Source organism: Pituophis catenifer, unplaced genomic scaffold (assembly GCF_029215685.1).
Source record: "Pituophis catenifer annectens isolate HBS135680 unplaced genomic scaffold, rPitCat1.0.hap2 SCAF_2, whole genome shotgun sequence".
Taxonomy (NCBI): Eukaryota; Metazoa; Chordata; class Lepidosauria; order Squamata; family Colubridae; genus Pituophis; species Pituophis catenifer.
In genome coordinates, this window is record NW_027256882.1 from 81,541,656 (window position 1) to 81,561,874 (window position 20,219).

General features: G+C 39.5%; 1 protein-coding gene across 3 annotated transcripts in view; it reads left to right on the forward strand.

Annotated features, from left to right (window-relative positions):
* Positions 1-15,476, forward strand: part of LOC139312322 (inter-alpha-trypsin inhibitor heavy chain H4-like) — a 41,628-nt gene extending 26,152 nt beyond the window's left edge. The window contains exons 16-22 of one of the 3 annotated variants that reach the window (XM_070937026.1): positions 179-202; positions 2,632-2,724; positions 4,759-4,881; positions 5,665-5,836; positions 10,998-11,152; positions 14,084-14,171; positions 15,012-15,476. In XM_070937026.1, the coding sequence (XP_070793127.1) occupies positions 179-202; positions 2,632-2,724; positions 4,759-4,881; positions 5,665-5,836; positions 10,998-11,152; positions 14,084-14,171; positions 15,012-15,087 (731 nt within the window). In that variant the 3' untranslated portion in view covers positions 15,088-15,476. The remainder of the gene's footprint in view (positions 1-178; positions 203-2,631; positions 2,725-4,758; positions 4,882-5,664; positions 5,837-10,997; positions 11,153-14,083; positions 14,172-15,011) is intronic. The other 2 variants (XM_070937027.1, XM_070937028.1) reach the window with 2 other exon arrangements.
* Positions 15,477-20,219: the final 4,743 nt, after the last annotated feature.

Consider the following 20,219-nt stretch of genomic DNA (forward strand, 5'->3'; position numbering starts at 1 on the left):
CACCTCCAAAATTTTTATGCAAAATAGAAGTGCTTGAGAAACTCTGACTCCAAGTCACTTGGGGTTAAATCTGATTTAAACTAACCTAATCCACCTCCATTGTTTTTTGTCCTGTCTTCTGAAACAACTTTGAATAACTGTGACTGTCTTCGACATGGCCAATCTGTGTATTCCATAGACTACAGTATTTCTTTTATAACAGGTAAATAGTTCCTAAATAGTCTCAAGAGTGCCTTAATTCAATTGGAGTGTCCCCAATCATTAACAAAAATCTAGTTGTTGTCTGATGCAGGCCCAGTATGCAACTTGAGAAGAGCCTAAGCATTTGCTTTGGGTGGCATGAAATCTTATGCTAGAACAGAAAGGACTTGGCAGTGAATAAACAGTTAGTCAGTCTCAATAGATGATAATCAGTTTGATCGCTAGGTGCCAGAGAAGAGGTTCAGAAAACACTAAATCGTTTCTGCCATCTGATGGTAATCTGAATGTCTTGCAGCCTGGCTGGAGAAGCATTGACACAGCCTGATACCACTCTGCCTTTGATTCTGTTCTGGATTCCTATACGCAACTGGTTGCCAAGTGTAAAATAATGTCCCTGTGACTATGCTTCCCTTTTCTCCACTCTCCTGCCCTTTGGAATCTCACCCCAGTTGGGTACTGGGATAATTAGCAAGATGACAATAAATATTTGTATTTAACTCATTGGAAATGAAGGGAATACAAGGGAGTAAGTAGGCATACAATGGGGAATACATATCAAAATAAATGCAGTATCTCTCAGGCCTGTGAGTTATAAGCATGCTATGAAAACAATCCAATGTATTCCACATTGTATGCCTGCTTGTTTTCTTGGGATCCTTTCCTGCCCTGCAACTTCTCTAGGCAATCTCTCCTATGCTTGATCTGTTCCTCATCCCCCTCAGAGCAGGGATATCAGAGTAGAAGGGATTACAGCTAGCCTTTGACTCACAACAATTCACATAGCTACTGTTCAAAGTTAGGATGAAGCCCCCCAAAGGGACTTATGACCCATATAATATGGGTCATAGGTCCCTTTGAATATGGGCCATATTCAAAGTTATGATGGCTGCCCCCCTTGGTCAAGTGACTGAATTTTGGGTGCTTGGCAACTGGCCTACCTTTACAACTCTTTGCAGTACCCAGCAGTCATGTGACTACGATTTATGATGTTTTTGCCAGAAACTGGTATTTACTTTCAGTTTCCAACAAAAATACGCCCCATACCAAACAATGGGTTTGCTTAACAAACATAGAATTTGCTTTACAACTGCAGCATTTGCTTAGCGACTGCCGTAAATTGGGCGTGGTCATCTGGTGACCTTCTCAACACCATCACAACTTATGACCAAAAGTGTGAGTTTAATTATGATAATAAGTCACGGACTATCTTTACAAGAGAGAAAGCAGGCACACAATGGGGAATTTAGCAAAGTATGCATTGCTTTCATTGTATATTCTCCACTGTGTGCCTGATTACTCTCTTACAATTCCATCCTCTCCAATCTCTCTATTCTGCAAGGAAAGAAAAAACACAGATGAGGCACAGATGAGGCACAGATGAGGCACAGATGCCTGCAAAAATAAATGGGTAGACATACTGACTATAATAGTGATCCTGTGACTGAGGGATGCTGCAAACCAGTGGTGGGTTCCTCCTGGTTCGGCCCAGTTCTCCCGAGCCGGTAGCGGTGACGATATGACATCACCGAACCGGTTCTCCCACCTGCCCCCCACCCCCCGTGCCCCCCACTCCCCCCCATGTTATTCTTACCTTTTATTTGGCCCTACGCCCAATCTATTGCTGCCTCCTGAGTCCCATCTGATGGCTAGAGGGGGAAAAAAACTGTTTAAACTCTTGCTGCTGGGCTTCAAAGGGCCACCCTACAGCTGATCGGTGTTAAAAGAAAACAAATGAGTAGACCGGGGCCTGCAGAAATAAATGGGTAGACAGTGCTTGCAAAAATACATGAGTAGATCAGTGCCTGCAAAAATATATGAGTAGATCCATGCCTGCAAAAATAAATGGGTAGACCAGTGCCTGCAAAAAATAAATGGGTAGATTGGTATAGCTCTGCAAGCAGTTAAAAACCTGGTAGCACCTAGTACTTCTGCTAAATCCTAAATAATTGTCACATGACCATCAAGCCACGCCCACAAAATAAGCTATGCCCACAGAACCAGTAGTAAAAAATTTTAGAACCCACCCCTGCTGCGAATGTTTTTAATGTGGGGATTGCTTGTAATATTATTTTTTCAGCACCACTGTAACTTCCCATGGAAGTCAGTAAACAAGGATTACCAAAGCCTTAATTTGATTTTAGTACTTTGTTTCTATGTGTATCCATGCAAATTTGTGGGAAACACACACTTATTAATAGTATTCATATATTATATCTGTGTTTGTGTGTGTCTGTGTGTGTGTAAATGTATTTGTGGCAGATGAAGAGGCTTCTTATCTTAACTTCTTATCTTGAGATTAGGTTTGGGTAAGAAATAAATATAATTGTTGTTTTCGATAATGAAATGTTATTGTATATATCAGATTCTGTATATCAGATCAAAGTAAAAGAGTAAAACTAGTGAGCTTCACTAACATGTAAATTTCTGCAGGTCGTCCTATCTCAGGGAGCTATTTAAAGAAGCAGAGAAAGATGTCAAGAAACAAAGTAAATGTCAGCACAGAGTTAAAGTCAGGAACTCATGGTCAGTGTCAGTGGATTGCCCATATGCAAAAATAGATTGATACATTATCAATAGCTATCAATGATTCTACAATGCAGATAGAGACTTTTGACCAGTTCAAACATGCTTTGTATTTTTATTAAGGCAAATTACAAAATTTTGATCAATCTTTTAATATACTGTACATTCAGTCATTTTGTAAAGTAAATAAACATGCTAGTATAAAAATTTTGAAAGAACATGGTATTACATAAATAATAATTGAACTAATATAAAATTGTCTGGGAAGTTGAAAGGAAAAAGAAGCAGAACAAAACCAGTTTAGCATTAGTGATACTCAAAAGTCTGAACTTGACTGCCAATTTAGAAATAGCTTGCAATATCCACTACCTCTGAATCTTGACTCGTAGTTTCTCAATTTCTGAAACTTTAAGATGCGTGGACTTCAATTCCCAGAGTTCTTCATCCAGCATGGAGTTGGTCAACACATCTTAAAGTTTCTGAGTCTGAGAAATGCTGGCTTAAGAGCTCCTTGGCATTAAGTCAAGCTAATAAATTGCTTTTCCCAAGCAGTATGTGTAAAATCAAACAGTAACTATAGGTAGTCCTCATTTGACCACAGTTGGGACAGACAGCTCTGCCGTTAAGTAAAATATTTACTGGATGAGAACTGCAACTGTGCTTTCCTTTTCCCTACTCCCTCTCTCTTTGGAATGCCCACCTTGGTGCTGGATGGTGCTGGATGGCAGCTGCTGCCTGTAATTGACAAAACTAATCACCTTCACAGCTTTGGCTTTTGTTTGCCTCCCAGGCAGTTCCCTCCCCTTTGGAATGATCACCCCAATACTGGGATAATTAGCAAGAAAGGAAACAATGTTTGTATTTACATTCATTAGAGAGGAAGGGATTACAAAAGAACCCCAATGCTGGGATAATTAGCAAGAAGGAAAACATTGCTTGTATCAACATTCATTAAAGAGGAAGGGATTACAAAAGAATAAATAGGCACAGAATGGGGAAGCCAGCAGCCCCAAGCACTTCATGCAAATAGCCACTGTATTCCCCATTGTGTGTTGCTTACTCTTTTGAAATCTCTTCTTCTCTAATCTCCTCATTCTGTGAGGGGAGGTGGCTGGTGAAGTACAAGAAAAGAGGTCAGGCACAGGAGAGATTGTATAAAGAGATCTTATTTTTCCACCCTTTCCCTTCTGTTTAAGTAATCTCTCCATTCTGTATGGTGGTGGTGGTGGTGGTGGTGGTGGGGAAACAAGCAAGGAATCTGGACTTCGTTAATCTGAAAGAAGATAGACACTATTATTATAAGAATAATATTAGAGTGGAAAAACCATATTATTATTATTATTATTATTATTATTATTATTATTATTATTATTTATTAAATTTATATGCCGTCCCTCTCACCAATAAGGTGATTCTGAATGTCCTTTTAAAGCACCTCAAATGGTATATTTAATCTATTGCAGCAAAACATCAGAGGGAAAACAATTGAAGCTGCAATTTACTTCTTCATATGTTTTCACTCCATAAGTGCAACATGGGTTTAAGTTACAATTATCATATTTCCTTGATCAGAAAACAGGGCAAACCTGAAAAGGGAGCAAATCTGAAAGAGGTTCATAAGAATTTAAAACTGTTTTTGTTTATATGATTTACAAAGGAATATGCAAGAGCCAGGTCAAGAAATAAACCATTAAATTGTATAAATCTAAAGGACAGCTTTCTGAAATAAAGGTCATATGGCTACTGTAGCCTAAGTGGACCAGGCCAGCTCCTTATTTTACTTTGTTATTGAGTAAAAACTTGTGAGATTGCTTTCAAGGTGCTGTGCTTAGAAATTTGATCAAACAAAAAATCCCCATGAAGAATTTGTCAGCTCTATTAATTAACATTTTGTAAACTTTTGCAGCCTTCTGTTCACACTAATTATAATTACCTGAATTTCATCAGCCATAAAATTAAGCTAAGATATTAGGGATCTTGGACAATTCCATGAGTCAGTATAAAATACATACTAATAATTACTTTTCTTTCCAGTTCTTCCTAGGACTTCAAATATCCATTTCCTTTTTCAACCACCTAATGAAAAAAAATTAGTTTGTTTATCTATTAACGGACAGCCACGGACATCCTTAAATCTGTTATCTGATCCAGAGAAAGGTATGTGATTTCCATAAAAAAGTGTGTAGCTCTGAATATTCAAAGTTCTATGGGGATGTTTTCTTTATGACAGCCTAAAAAAACCCCAACTATTCTTTTTTTCTGATCCTTGTTTTTGTTGACTGTACTTTTCATCTAATTTCACACAAATGCACTGTAACATGTTGCAGATTCAAATATGCATTTGAGGGTGTGCTGACTTTTCTTAGTTCCCAAATTCACTGGTTATTTGTAATATTTATTTTAAATGTTGGGGATTTCTATCAACTCTTTATTGATTGTCTTGTCTTATATCTGCTATACAGATGTAAAAAATATTTAGCAGCATTGGCATGATGGATTGCTTGACTGAAAGGTTGGCTATATGGACAAAAACAGATGTAATTATTTGTGTAGTGTAACGAAGCCATCTTCAAATTAAGCTTGAGTGCTGATGAAATTCATGGACATGTTCTCATATATTCTTCCAGGAGATAGATGTAGATATACTAGAAATAGATGTAGATGTAGAAAGCTTCTATGTCTAGCCAGTAATCTTGGGGTTTTGTGGCAGCCTCCCATTTAAATCCTAAATGGGCTAAACTCATTTTAGCTTTGAGTCTAAATAAATAGAGCAGGGTAGCGCACTGCAGCCAACTGAATTGGCAATCAGATTAAGTAAAGAGCAATCTTGTGAGATTCAGATGTTTTTACTCATTGTGTTTATATGGAAATTATTTCTGTACTAATGAATGTTAGGCAAACACTAATATGTTTCCTGAATGTTCCTTTACATACTTCCAGGGATCCAAGTGACTGGCAAGCTTGGTGAAAACAACCATTTTACAGAGTTTGAAATAATTTATTCGAGGCTTAACCTGGAAATAAAGGTGACAACAGAAAAAATTACACTGAAAAATAATGGCTCCAGTCACTCTTTTGTGTGGAATGACAGAGACTCTTTAACAATTGAAGGGTAAATTTGCTATTTTTATTTATTTATTTATTTATTTATTTATTTATTTATTTATTTATTTATTTATTTATTTGTTTAAATTTCTATACCGCCCTTCTCCAATGTAGGACTCAGGGCGGTGAACAGCCAAAGTAAAAACAAGACATACATACAAAGCATACAAAATCTAAAACTGTTTAAAATAATTAAATAATTTTGGCCGTAATTAAAACATTCCAATTTAAAATCCGTTTAAAATTTGGCTCAAGCCAGCCCAGCTAGTTGAAATAAATGGGTTTTCAGGGCCCGATGAAAAATCCGGAGGTCTGTTATTGTACGTAGCTCTGGGGGGAGGTTGTTCCAGAGGGCGGGCGCCGCCACAGAGAAGGCTCTCCCCCTGGGGGTCGCCAGCCGACATTGTCTGGCGGACAGCACCCTGAGGAGGCCCACTCTGTGGGAGCGTACTGGCCGGTGGGAGGCTATTGGTGGCAGAAGGCGGTCTCGTAAGTACCCCGGCCCTAAGCCATGGAGCGCTTTAAAGGTGGTCACCAACACCTTGAAGCGCACCCGGAAGACCACCGGGAGCCAGTGCAGCTCGCGCAGGAGAGGTGTCACGTGGGAGCGCCTCGTCGCCCCCAAAATCCCCCGCGCGGCCGCGTTCTGGACCAGCTGGAGCCTCCGGGTGCACCCCAGGGGGAGCCCCATGTAGAGAGCGTTGCAGTAGTCCAGGCGGGAAGTGACGAGTGCCTGAGTGACTGTGCGTAGGGAGTCCCGATCTAGAAAGGGGCGCAACTGGCGTATCAGGCGGACCTGATAAAAAGCCCCCCTGGCCACGGCTGCCAAATGATCTTCTAACGACAGCCGTGCATCCAGGAGGACGCCCAAGTTACGAGCCCTCTCCGTGGGGGCGAGTGATTCGCCCCCAATAGCCAGCGATGGCGTCAGCTGGCTATATCGGGACGCCGGAAGCCACAGCCACTCGGTCTTGGAGGGGTTGAGTTGGAGCCTGTTTCTCCCCATCCAGGCCCGCACGGCCTCCAGGCACTGGGACATCACTTTAAGGGCATCATTGAGGTGGCTTGGGGTGGAGATGTACAGCTGGGTGTCGTCAGCGTACTGATGGAACTCCACCCCGAAGCCACGGATGATCTCACCCAGCGGCTTTACATAAATGTTGAACAGAAGGGGCGAGAGGACCGACCCTTGTGGCACCCCACAAGCAAGGTGCCTCGGGGTCGACCGCTGCCCCCCTGTCAACACAGATTAAGACCGGTCAGAGAGGTAGGAGGAGAACCACCGCAAAACGGTGCCTCCCACCCCCAACCCCGCCAACCGGTGCAACATGATACCATGGTCGATGGTATCAAAAGCCACTGAGAGGTCTAACAGGACCAGGATAGAGGAGCAACCCCTATCCCGGGCCCTCCAGAGATCATCCACCAATGCGACCAATGCCGTTTCCGTGCTGTGCCCAGGCCGGAAGCCGGACTGGAGCGGGTCTAGATAGACAGCTTCATCCAGGTACCGGGGAAGCTGTTGCGCCACCACACTCTCAACAACCTTTGCAATGAAGCGAAGGTTGGAGACTGGACGATAGTTAGCCAAAACAGCCGGATCCAGAGAAGGCTTCTTGAGGAGGGGCCTCACCACCGCTTCTTTCAAAGCGGCCGGCAGGACCCCCTCACCCAAAGAAGCATTAACAATCTTCTGGAGCCAGCCTCGTGTCACCTCCCGGGAAGCCAGTACCAACCAGGAGGGACACGGGTCCAATAAACATGTGGTCGCGTTCAGCCGTCCCAGGACCCTGTCCATGTCCTCGGGAGCCACAGGATCGAACTCCCCCCAGATAACACTCTCAAGACCTGTCTCAGTCATCCCGTCTGGACATACCCAGTCAGAGGCCAGCCCTTCCCGAATCTGAGCGATTTTGTCATACAGATACTGCACAAAATCCTCAGCTCGACCCTGCAAGGGGTCATCCCGCACTTCCAGATGGAGGAGGGAGCGGGTCACCCTAAACAGGGCGGCTGGGCGATTATCTGATGACGCGATAAGAGCGGCAAAATAGCTAGTTTTCGCCGCTTTTATCGCCACTAGGTAGGTCTTAATATGAGACCTCACCAGTGTTCGGTCAGGTTCGGAGCGGCTGGTCCTCCAACTACTCTCCAGGCGTCTTTTCCGGTGCTTCATCTCCCTAAGCTCCTCGGAAAACCAAGGAGCTAGGTGAGTTCGGTGCCGGGTCAGAGGCCGCAAAGGCACGACTCGGTCCAAGGCCCCGGCAGCCGCACTATCCCAGGCGGCCACCAGGTCTTCAGCCGAGTCATGAGCCAGAATCTCAGGAAATGGCCCAAGCTCCATCTGGAACCTATCAGGGTCCATCAGGCGCCTGGGGCGGAACCACCTGGTCGGTCCCGCCTCCCTGCGGCAGGGTGCAGCGGTTAGAAAGTCCAGTCGAAGGAGCGAGTGGTCAGACCATGACAAGGGTTCGATGGCTATATCCCCTATATCGAGGCCACTCAACCACTGACCAGAGACAAAAACTAAGTCCAGAGTGTGTCCTCCTGTGTGAGTGGGGTCATGAATTAACTGAGTAAGGTCCATGGCCGTCATGGAAGCCATGAACTCTCGAGCCACCTCAGACGTTTCACCGATAGATGGCAGGTTGAAATCCCCCATGATGGCAAGTCTGGGGGTGTCCACTGCCACCTCGGCTATAACGTTAAGGAGCTCGGGCAGGGCCGTTGCCACGTGGCAGGGAGCCAGGTACGTGACCAACAGGCCCATCTGTACTCCACGACCCCACTTCACAAAGAGGGACTCACATCCGGCTATCTGTGGAACAGTGGTCTCCCTTGGATCCAGACCTTCCTTTATAATAACCGCCACCCCCCCCGCCCCTGCCCTGAGCCCTCGGCTGATGAAATGCACGGAAGCCGGGTGGGCATATATCCACGAGGGGGACTCCCCCCTCCTGGCCCAACCAGGTCTCCGTAATACCCGCCAGGTCCGCCTCCCCCTCCTGAATAAGATCGTGAATGAGGGGGGCTTTATTAACAACGGACCTGGCATTGCACAACATCAGCCGGAGGCTCTGGCCCTGAGAATCTGGGCAACCTGGGGAACAAGAAAAGCATTGGGGACCGGAATGCGCAATCGCTCTAAGATAGCGAGTGCGCATTCCCCGTACATGATATGGTCCCCAGCTTCCGCCATATCTGCCCCTCCCACTCACTATGCTGATGGAACAGCCCTCTTCAAATCGAACTCCAACCCCCTCCCCGACCTCCGGTTCTACGTCCCTAATGTCGCAGCCCTTCGCTAAGGCTGGTCTTGAACCCGGTGGATTTCCCCCAGAACCCACCCTAATCCCCCCCGAACCCCTTAAAATTTTTGTTAAAAACTCACTAAAAAACCCACTTAAAAAAACCCTCAAACTCTTCTTAGCCGCATGCCATCTCTCGTGGCTCCAACGCCCGTCATCAAGATAGGCCCTCGATAACGAAGAGGGCCAGACCTGCGAGAGGGGGGAGTCTCGCAGGGCACGAAGGTCATTCACCGAGTACATCAAACATCAAAGGGAGGTGATAGTCCATGGCCAATAACCAGGGGCCAATTTGATGTTATCACATGATAACATCATGTAAAAAATGATGTTATAATTTTTACTTTTCTTTTATAGATAATAGAGCTCTCCAATCCCTAAAACAGTCTCTTTTTGCATAATCTGTCAGACTGAAAGGTGTTCTTTCTTATTCCCAGAGACAGCGTACATAAAATGAAAATCCTTGCCTATCAGGCTGCAATGTTAATAATATTGATTTGGGTTTTCTCACATCTAATTTGCACATCTTCATTAAGATAGAGTTAAATATTAATGTAGCCGGTACTGCATTTAGTCAGTTTGTTATTGATATATTTGAGCTTTTACAGTTTGAGAATATAGATAAATTATTTGGAGATTTGAGGTCCATTGTTTAGATGGTGTCCATACTGGCTAGAGTCAGTTTGAAAGCCAATCTGATTAACACTTCCAAGTTGCACCCTTTAGTCCCTTTTTCCTTAGAAAGAAGTGGTGGTTGTAATTTACTTAGATAAAACCAAATTAATATGGAAAAAAATTATTCCGTATCTGATTTTTTGGTTGTTAATCTGATACTGGAAAGCCTTAGGTTGCTCTGACATTTAATAGTATTTTAATTATCAGTTTCTTTACAATTTGATTTTTGCTCTTAGTAGGGACTGAAACTGTCTTTGGTAATTTGATGTATGGTCATGAAAGAGACAGAAATACAGCAATAGTATTGATCCTTCTGATGTATTATCAGCTTTCAAAGATTGTGATCATACTGTCAGTGTTAATACAACATCCTGGTTAAGTCTACTATATATCCAGAAGGCTATACTTGGAATTTACTGCTCTATCATCTTCCATCTGTGGTTTTTCTAGATTTAAATTTGTGTGAATGGCTTTTGATACCCACATGAAATTAATCAGAAGGAGACAATGGAAATCCTAAACTGGTATCTGGAAACAATTCCAAATTGATAAAGACAAATCATATACAACTCTGATATCTCTTTCATTGTTTCTAAGTCAGCTTTACCTATGTAATTATTTCATGTTGACTTCTATAGTGTCATTATTGATTGCTCTTCTTCTTCTTTTTTTAAAGAAAAGGGCTGATGGATGGTTTTTTGATTTCCATCCAATGGCAAATATCCATCAAACATATGGGGAAAACAGTTCAGCATTTGGCTTCTCCCTACAGCCATAAATCTAGATAAAGTAATTAAAGACCCCTTAATAAAAGCATGAGATGTAGGTTTGAAAACAAAGAAGAAATTTTAAAAACAAATCACTCCCTTTCTGTTGTACTAGATGACTAGATGTACTAGCCTTCCATCAGTGGAGGATCAGCAGTTAAAAACTACCTTTGAGGTGTTGCTTGAATAGACATTTTCTATTTTCTGTAAGGCCATTGTGCTGAAACATTCTATATAAATTACTTCAGGTACATACATAAGGGATATATAATAATAAAAAATGTGAAAATATTCATTTAAATATGATTTATTAAAATTGTGTTTGCCAATAACAGTAATTCGAGTGATAATAAATTACCATATCAGCATGACAAGTTGTCAAAGGAATATTAGAAAATAATAATTTGTTTCCTCTTAGGATAAACATTACACTGACAAGTGAAGAAAGTCTATTTCTGTCAGGACCAGACAACATTGTAACCAAATTTTTCTATGTACCTCCTCCACTTGGTTGGCTTGGATTGTACTTTGAGAATAGCAATTCTTTTTCTAATCAAGTTAATGGACTTTTCGGTATGTATTTAACTACTGCTGCAGACTATGGTAATACAATTTGGAATTAAATTTGGCTTTTCAATATATAGTATCTACAAAGCACTTTATCCATGTTATCTTGCTAGTCTTTGCGATAATCCTTTGAGGTACATTAACATGAGAAAGATAAATTTGCCCTTGAATCAAATTTGACTCCTAGTGATTTCACGAACATAGATAGCCTTATGGTTTTCTTCTCAGCAATAGGGAACTGCTTTTGGGTGCTGGTGAGCTTTGTACCTTGTTCTCAGCATTCCAAGTCAGTAGCAAAAAATATAATCATCTTCTAAACTGAGGATTGGGAGAGTGGAAATTAATCATATGGAAATGGCCTTTGATAAGTCTGAGAGATATTCATATCAGAGTGGAGTCAGTATGAAACCTCTCCAAACCTCTTTCTATGAAGTCAGACCAGGTGTGGGCTGCTGGGGTTTGGGAGAACCTCTAGCTAAGATTCTGTGCAGTTTGGAGAATCCCCAAATCCCACTCCTGGCTGGCCCCACCCCACCCCACCCACCCCTGCCCTCTCAGGAGTCCCCACAGGTAAGTGCAGGGTGCATGCAGAGGCTCAGGGAGGATGAAAAACAGGCCTACCGGAAGTTCAAGAAGGCCTGAAACAGGCCCATTTCCAGCCTACAGAGGGCCTCTGGAGCCTGGGAAGGCCGTTTTTGCCCTCCCGGAGGCTCGGAGAAAGCCTCTGGAGCCCGGAGGGCAAAAGTCCCCCTCCTGTGGTGCAGGAGGCTGACTGGGCCACACCCACCATGGCCACGCCCACCTAGCAACCGAGCAGAGAACCCCTTGCTAAAATTTTTGAAGACCATCCCTGAGTCAGACGTGTACGAAGATTGTGTCTATAGAAGCATATATTTCTTTGGGGTGAGGAAAAAGGGGATTGAATCATTTCCTTTTTCATTTCTCATGTGAAGAAATATATCTGATGGTTTTGCAACTCTGTCTCTATTTACATTGTTTATTTAAATCAAGGCTTCCTGATCAACAGTCTTTTGTAACAAAGATATTGATGTAATAAATCAGAGCCAATCCTAGTGCCTATTGGAAATTGCCTCCCAGGTTTAGAAAATGGTATGTGTTGGAGTTTGGAGGATAAAATACAACATACTTGTTGAACTCTCTGGATGTTCAGGTTCTTCTGCAATTGTTTGATGCTCTTCAATCATTTACTCCTTCCTTTGGTGCCCTCTATGAGTTTGGTCCCAACTGAGCAGAGAACAAACATGTCTTGTACTGCTTGTAATTAATCATTCTCCCTGTTCTTGGCACTTGAATTATTCCATGTTTCTTGCCTGGAAAAATATCAATAATGTTTGTTATTTTTATTCAAATTGGCAAGCAATCAATAAATGGAAGAGGAAGGAAATACATAATTCATCTGAAAATTGGAATAAAGTAAATAAACATGCTTGTTGCCTATAACAGAAATTACGACTATTTTTTTTTCTTATGAAAAATTTGGCAAGGTTTATTCTGTAATAAGGGACTAGCAGCCTTCCAATTTTTTTTTTAAATGAGAAAATTAAAGCCATTTATTGATTTCCAATCACAGTCCGAGCATATGTATTGAAGGCTTTCATCAAAATGATGAAAGCAGTATCATGTTATCATGATTCATAACATATATGCATGTGATACCACACATACATATATGCTGTGGAGCCTGCATTGTGATAGTGCAATACTGCTTTTGCCATTTGCTCATCCCATGCATGTCTCTGAGTTAATGAGAGATTTGCATTTTCATATCAAGATCTGAATTCACATCTCAAGTAGAAGTTGGGGTTCTACCCCAACTGCAATTAAGTACCAGCACTGAAGCGAGAGGACTTGATTGCAAGCTACTTGCTAGACTGTCTCATTTAAATGTGACACTTGAGTCGTGGAGGATAAAGCCAAATCTGTTCCCTGCACTGATTTATGGAAACATATGACTGGTTTCTCTCTAATTACTTGTATAAGGACCATTTTCTATATTATTCATGTTGTCTTGTATTTTTGTTATGGATTGCACCAGTAGAGGCTAAATCAATTTCATTATATATATGTACAATGACAATAAAGGTTATTATTATTATTATCTCTTTTGTTCATTAAACATGAAACTCAGTCAAATGATTATTTAAAAACGTGTCACAAAAACCATTGACTGGTGATGGTTGATATGGGTTGCTGTCAGCATCCTAGGTATCAACCAAGTATCTCCTTAAAATATACAATGTTCCGAGTAGCACAGTTTTTTGCAGTTCCGCTGGTGTTATTGCAGGAAGCTGCAATTTCTTGATATGTTTTGTAAAATTCTTAGACATGATTCCAAGTGCCCCGATGACAATGGGTATCACTGTTATATGTTTCTTCCATAGCTGTGTAGTTTCGATGGTCAGGTCGTGATATTTCGTGATTTTTTTCTAGTTCTTTTTCTTCGACTCTGGTACAGTAATACCAATAAAATGTATTATTATTATTATTATTATTATTATTATTATTATTATTATTATTATTATTATCAGCCTTGGAGAATAATATACATCTCTAGCCATGGATGAAGATTTCTGAATGGAAAAGTATTTTCACAATTAACTAGTAACACAATAGTGCATCAAAATTCCAGAAATGTTCATAACTGATAAGTGTAAGAGTTATTTGAAAAAGCACAATGAAAGTGGTCTGAGCTTTAGGTTGTAGCTTTTGATTGCTGTGGTCCAAATATAATCCCAAAAGATGCAGTTAAATTGCTGAATGATTCATTGATTATAACTATGTGAAGGAAAGCAATAGGAAAATATTTCATAGATTTCAACTATGATAGATTTAAATAGCATGTAATCTGCCTCTAGGATGTCTAGGCTATTACATTAAAAATTGTAATTGTGGGTTTATGTCTATTTGTGTTTCCAGGTCAGTTTTTCTCTAATACACGTTTTGAAAGACCTTCTGCTCAAGTAAGAGACATTTTTGTACAGGGACAGCTCAATGTAGCCTTCAGGTGAGAGAAACCAAAAAGCACTTACTTGATAAAACTATTTTTACTGAAGGCTAAAACATATGAAGAACTGTTGCTGGAATTGGTTATGTCTTTTTTAATGAAAAGAAGTATTAGGGGTGACATGATAGAAATGTTGCAATATTTGACAGGCTGCCACAGAGAAAAGGGGGTCAACCTATTCTCCAAAGGACCTGAAGGCAGGACAAGAAGAAATGGATGGAAACAAATCAAGGAGAGAAGCAACGTAGAACTAAGGAACAATTTCCTGACAGAGAGAATAATTAAACAGTGGAATGGGTTGCCACCAGAAGTTGTGGGTGCTCCATCACTGGAGGTTTTTAAGACAAGATTGGACAACCATTTGTCTCTAATGTTATAGGGTTTCCTACTTGAGCAGGGGGTTGGACTAGAAGACCCCCAAAGTCTCTTCCAACTCTGTTATTCGGTTATTTTTCTTGCCTTTTTCTCTAGACTAAAAATTATCTGGCTCTTTAGTACTTGGCTTTTATCACGGGCTTGAGAATGCAGGTGGGGTGGACCTGTGGAAAAGGCTTACTTAAAGACTTACTGAGGATTCTCACAAGTGTTAGAATATAACATGAGTCACAGAATGAACTAACCAATTTCATTCTTGCTAAGTCGCCTCAGACATGGTATGTCAGATATAATTTGAAACCCTTGAATAATATTCAGATACCCCTATGGTTACCTGATACTAGGATAACCAAAGCAAATAAGCTAATCAGATAATACTATAATGCCACCAAAGGTTTATGTCTGGATATAGATTTCATCAGTAATAATGCTAGTACTTAACACTTCTCTTTTTCTGTTTTTCAGGATACGTGAGAAGGACTATAGAACTGGATCTAGACAAACTGAAGTTGACTGCTGGAAACTGGATATAAATCCTTAAAGAACACACACAACAGCAAAAGATTGTTACCACTTAATGTCCATAATTTTATTAGATAGCATAAAATCAGCCACATGTTTTTCAGTTTAATTACATTATGAGCATAAGAGTGAATGGCCACACATGTTGAATAACACTGCTACCTCCATAAAATTTTGTACCTCATGGAAACCTAAATTCAAATAACTGATTTTATTTTCAAAGGGAAAAGGAAGCCTTTCATTGTCTTTACTAAGAAGTCATATCTTTTTTCAATTTAGTTCAAACTAACATATATTATAACATATATTATTGTGATACAAATCAATCTACATTTCTTTATTGGGTTAACAATAAAGGTAAATTGTTTCTAATAAGTGTAACAACAATGACATCTTGCCAGTTTAATAAAAAATTTCAAAAAAAGGAGTATTGGACTGAGTTTCTAGGCAACAAATGTAATGATTCTGCATTAGATGATATAAAAGTATAGTATATAATTATTTGCCTGTGACCATTATGCAAATTCCTGCATAATAATTCCAAAAGAACCTTTTCTAAATTTTACCCAATAAATTCTAAAATGTAATTTTACAATTTGCAATCAATAAAAAAATGCACATTTTCTTGTAAATGTTTTATCAAAATGGATACTATATTATATAAGATAATTTAAAATGCTTTCCCCCACAAAGCCTGCAAAAAAGAGAGAGAGACAGAAAAGACACAAAGTAGTTTCCTTAAGAATAGCCATGTAACCTCAGTTTTACCGTATGGTTCTAATATTGTTAAGGATTATTGGGTAGCTGGATAGACACAAGAGTGCTTTAATTCATAATCATATATGTTTTTCTGCAAGTGCTCTAGCCAAAAGCATATCTACTGCAGGTTTACAGAACTGTGTGACTTTTAATTTTATGCACTACATGATTCTGCTATCTCTTGGTATCACTGAATATACCCAGATACTTCTCCTGTCAAAGGAAGATAACCATGAATTTAAAACTGCACCTTTGCTGAGGAAGAATGAGATGGGAATTAATATATAAAGAAATATAAATACAGATGAAAATAACATGTCATCTTTGGAGTCATCACCATATCTCCTTAAGGTTGCCAGCTCTAGCTGAAATCAAGGAGATTCTAGCTGAAATCAAGGAGATTCTCCATCCCTGCACATATGTCTAATTGACACATCGCTGTGTGTTCCACATATACAGTACATACCTGTAAATATGTCTATTTGCCAGAAGCTACATTGCAAAAGAAAGGCATGGTCAAGACAAACCGAAAAACTTTACTTGAACTAAAGCTATCAGTTAAAATAAATTGCCTATAAAATAATGTATCTTGGTTCTAAAATTAACTCTTTCCTTCCCTATTCAAATCAGTCTCACACATGTAAACACCTCAGAACATTCATGGGTGTATATGTAAAGGCACAAGAAAGCACATGCAAATGCATTTTCCTTCCTGTCAACAAAAACAGCCAACAAGCAAAGAGAAGAAGGAGGAGGGGGAGGGCAGGGGAGGGGGGAGAGGAGAGGAGAGGAGAGGAGGAGAAGGAGGGAAGGGAAGGGAAGGGAAGACTCATTTCTTTCTTACCACCTAGTTTTTCAGGGACTGGTGATAAGAATTAAAATCCTAAAAAGAGTATCTGTAGCATTAGCTCTGTTTCTATGAACCTGCTTATATAGATAAGCAAGAGGAGATTTTAAATCCCACTATTGCTTTTTTCTTCCACCAATAACCAGATTGATCAAGACTCAATAGACACAAAACTCTGAAAACTTGGACAATTCATTTTGTTTGCATCTCCCTTCAGTGGCCAAGAGACTATTTTTACTTTAAAAATAATAGAAAGGAAATTAAAATCTACTGTAGAAATTGATCTAAATAAAAAGATTTTCTATTTTACCCATTATTTTCTTTATATATATCTTTACAATGTATTTTCAAAGTCCAATTTCAAATATTCTCATGTCTTTCTAATCTATGTCTCCAATATATTTATTTGTTGTTGACTTCTGTTTTTATGTTGTGTTTGTGTGTGTATGTCTATCTGTCTATACATCTTTTTCTACCAAGTTCAATCTGATAGTTATCATATTTTTTAGTTTCTTTTTTCTATTTCTCTTCTTTTAAAATAGTTTTACAATGCTAAAAGATAATAAAATCTGAAATCAGAAAAAGTAGAAAGGAATAAATTGAAACTCCAAAAAAGAAAAGAAAGAGAAGAGCATGAAGAGAGGTAGAAAAAAAGAATATATAAAGAAGTGATTGCTAATTTTCCTTGCAACAAGTATAAGCAAATTAATAGTTCCCCACCCAGTAGTATATTACTTGCATGCTTCACTTCTTCCCGCAACCTCCTCTATCCATTAATAAATCTGAAGAGCATTGCCATTTCTGTACAAATGTTAACAGAAAGTCCATAAAGGGTTTCCAGAATTTTATAAAAATATTCCATATTTTCACTCTGATCAAACAAGCCAACTTTAATTTTCTTTCTTTTATGTTAAGGTGACCAGATTTTAACATTGGTAAAGAGGGACATTGTGGGCGTGGCTTATTTTGTGGGCGTGGCTAGCTGGTCATGTGACTGGGTGGGCGTGGCTAGCTGGTCATGTGACCGGGTGGGCGTGGCTAGCTGGTCATGTGACCGGGTGGCCATGGCTATGTGTATAGGGTAAGGTGAACAGATTTTAACATTGGTAAGGACACCATTGTGGGCGTGACTTATTGTGTGGGCGTGGCTTGGAGGCCATGTGACTGGGTGGGCGTGGCTAGCTGGTCATGTGACCGGGTGGCCATGGCTATGTGTATAGGGACTACTCAGAGGGCTGAAAAGTCATTTCTGACAGGTCCTCACACTTTTGACTGGTCCTCACACTTATGACCATCCTCACATTTATGCCCGTGCAGTATTCTTAACAACCATGTCACTCATTTCACAACTGCTTCTCTTCACCATGGTGACAAGATAGGGCAAAAATGTAAAATGTGAGGACAGTCATAAGTTCAAGGACTGGTCAAAAGTGTGAGGACCAGTCAAAAATAACTTTTTCAGCCCTCTGAGTAGTCCATATGCATTAAAGGATACAGCAATAGAGAGGGATGAAGGAATGGAAATTAGAGTAGGAGTGAGGGTAAGAGAGGGCGGAAGAGAGGAGGAGAAGGAGAAAGGAAGAGGAAGTAGGGAGGAGAAGAAGAGGGGGAGCAAGAGAAAGTAAGAAGGAAAGAAAAGAGAGAGGTGGTAGGTTTGAGGAGAAAGATTGCTGTACAATAAAAAAGATGAAAGGGAAGAAAGCCAACCCCAAGCAAATATAAAGATATTAAGATTAAGAATGAATTGTTAAACTTTAAAGAATAAAAGAGAACAAATATGAATAAATGGCAATAATTAGAAACACACATACAAACATACAATGTATTTTCTTTGAACAGAATATTTGGCTGGTTCACAAATTTAAACAGCGTTTAGTCATTTCAATTAAATTTACAATTTCTATATTTCCTTTTTGCCATATTTATTCCTCATCTATTTTTTTTAAAAAAACAATATTACCCTTCATTCTCATCTCTAATCTTAATCAAATTCAATTTTTCCCTTCTATTCTATATTATACCCCTTCCCATTGTCATCTATTTTTATATCCATCCTCACATTGGTTAATTATGTAATTATGTAATACAGTTGTTTAATACAAATTCAACATTTTAATATAAATCAATTAGTTATATAACTATCTTTTTTGTATATTAATCAATATGAACATGAATATTCCAATTATTTCCATGCAATCCAATTTCTTACAAATCAATTAATTATATTTACCAATAATAATAAACCAAATAATTTCCCCCATATATTCCTCCAAACCACAACTTAACCATTTCTGCTTTCAACACAATATACAATTAGTAATAGTATCTCAATTATTACAATTCCCTAGTTAAATAGAGCTTTTCTTCTTTTGTGTTTTAAAATCTTGAACTCTCCTCTTTTGCCCAAAATTTCCCATTGTTTGCAGTTTTGTACCTACCTTTTTTGGTGAGGAAAAAGAAAAAGAAAAAGAAAGAAATCTCTCTCTGCCTCATTTTGTCACGTTGCAGGTTTAGTTTCGCTTTCGCCTTTGTTTTCAGTATAGCTAGGGGAAAAAAAATCTGCTCCAGGAACTTTTTGCAGCTTTTTGCAGCTAATTAACCTAGCGGAAGCTGTTAACAGGGGCTGTTTTTTTTATTTTTGCAGGCATGGGTCTATTCATTTTTTTTTAAACACTGATCAGCTGTAGGTCGGCCCTTTGAAGCCCCGCGGCAAGAGTTTAAAGAGTTTTTTTTTCCCTCTAGCCATCAGCGGGGATTCAGGAGGCAGCCGGGACTCAGGAGGCAGAATGAAAAATCGGGACTTTTTTAAAATGCTGCGGGACGCGGGACAAATTGCTCAAAAGCGGGACTGTCCCGCCAAAAGCAGGACGTCTGGTCACCTTATTTTATGTCTAACAATCTTAGCTTTAATTCATCAAGTTCTGCCATAAGACCGAATCTTTCTGGGAACTTCTTTCCCCCATCTCAATTTAAAAAAAAAAAAAAACATTTACTGGTACAGAGATGATCATTATCAGATTGATTGCAAGATTCTCTTACATTTCTTCAAAAATCCTTTGAAATGTCTCAAGGGTCAAACCTTTATTTGTCATTTTGCAGATTTCACTTTTCTTTTCTGCTTAGAACTTTAGTCCCATCTACTGGCCCATTTCTACATTCATGAAATTTCAGCTTTCATTGTTTTGTTTTCAATTTGAGCCAATTACTGTCTTTCCTGGTAGATTAAGCAATTTCTATTCTTTTTTTCCAAAATCTTAGCAACAGTCCTAACATTTAAAGTTTTGTCCGGTCTTTTAATCGTTTTAAAACTTTCTTAAATTAAATTCCTATTCAGCTTTTTAGCACATGTTTTATATTTTTTCTAAGTTCTTTAAACTGCTAATTAACATTTCTTGTATTTTGAGATAAAGTTTTACTCTTTCAAACTTGTTGTTTAAAGGCCCTCTTTTAACTGTAAAATAATTATGCAGGTAGTCCTCTGGTTATGACAGCAATTGGACTGGAATTTCCATAGCTAAACAATGTGATCATAAAGCAAAATATTA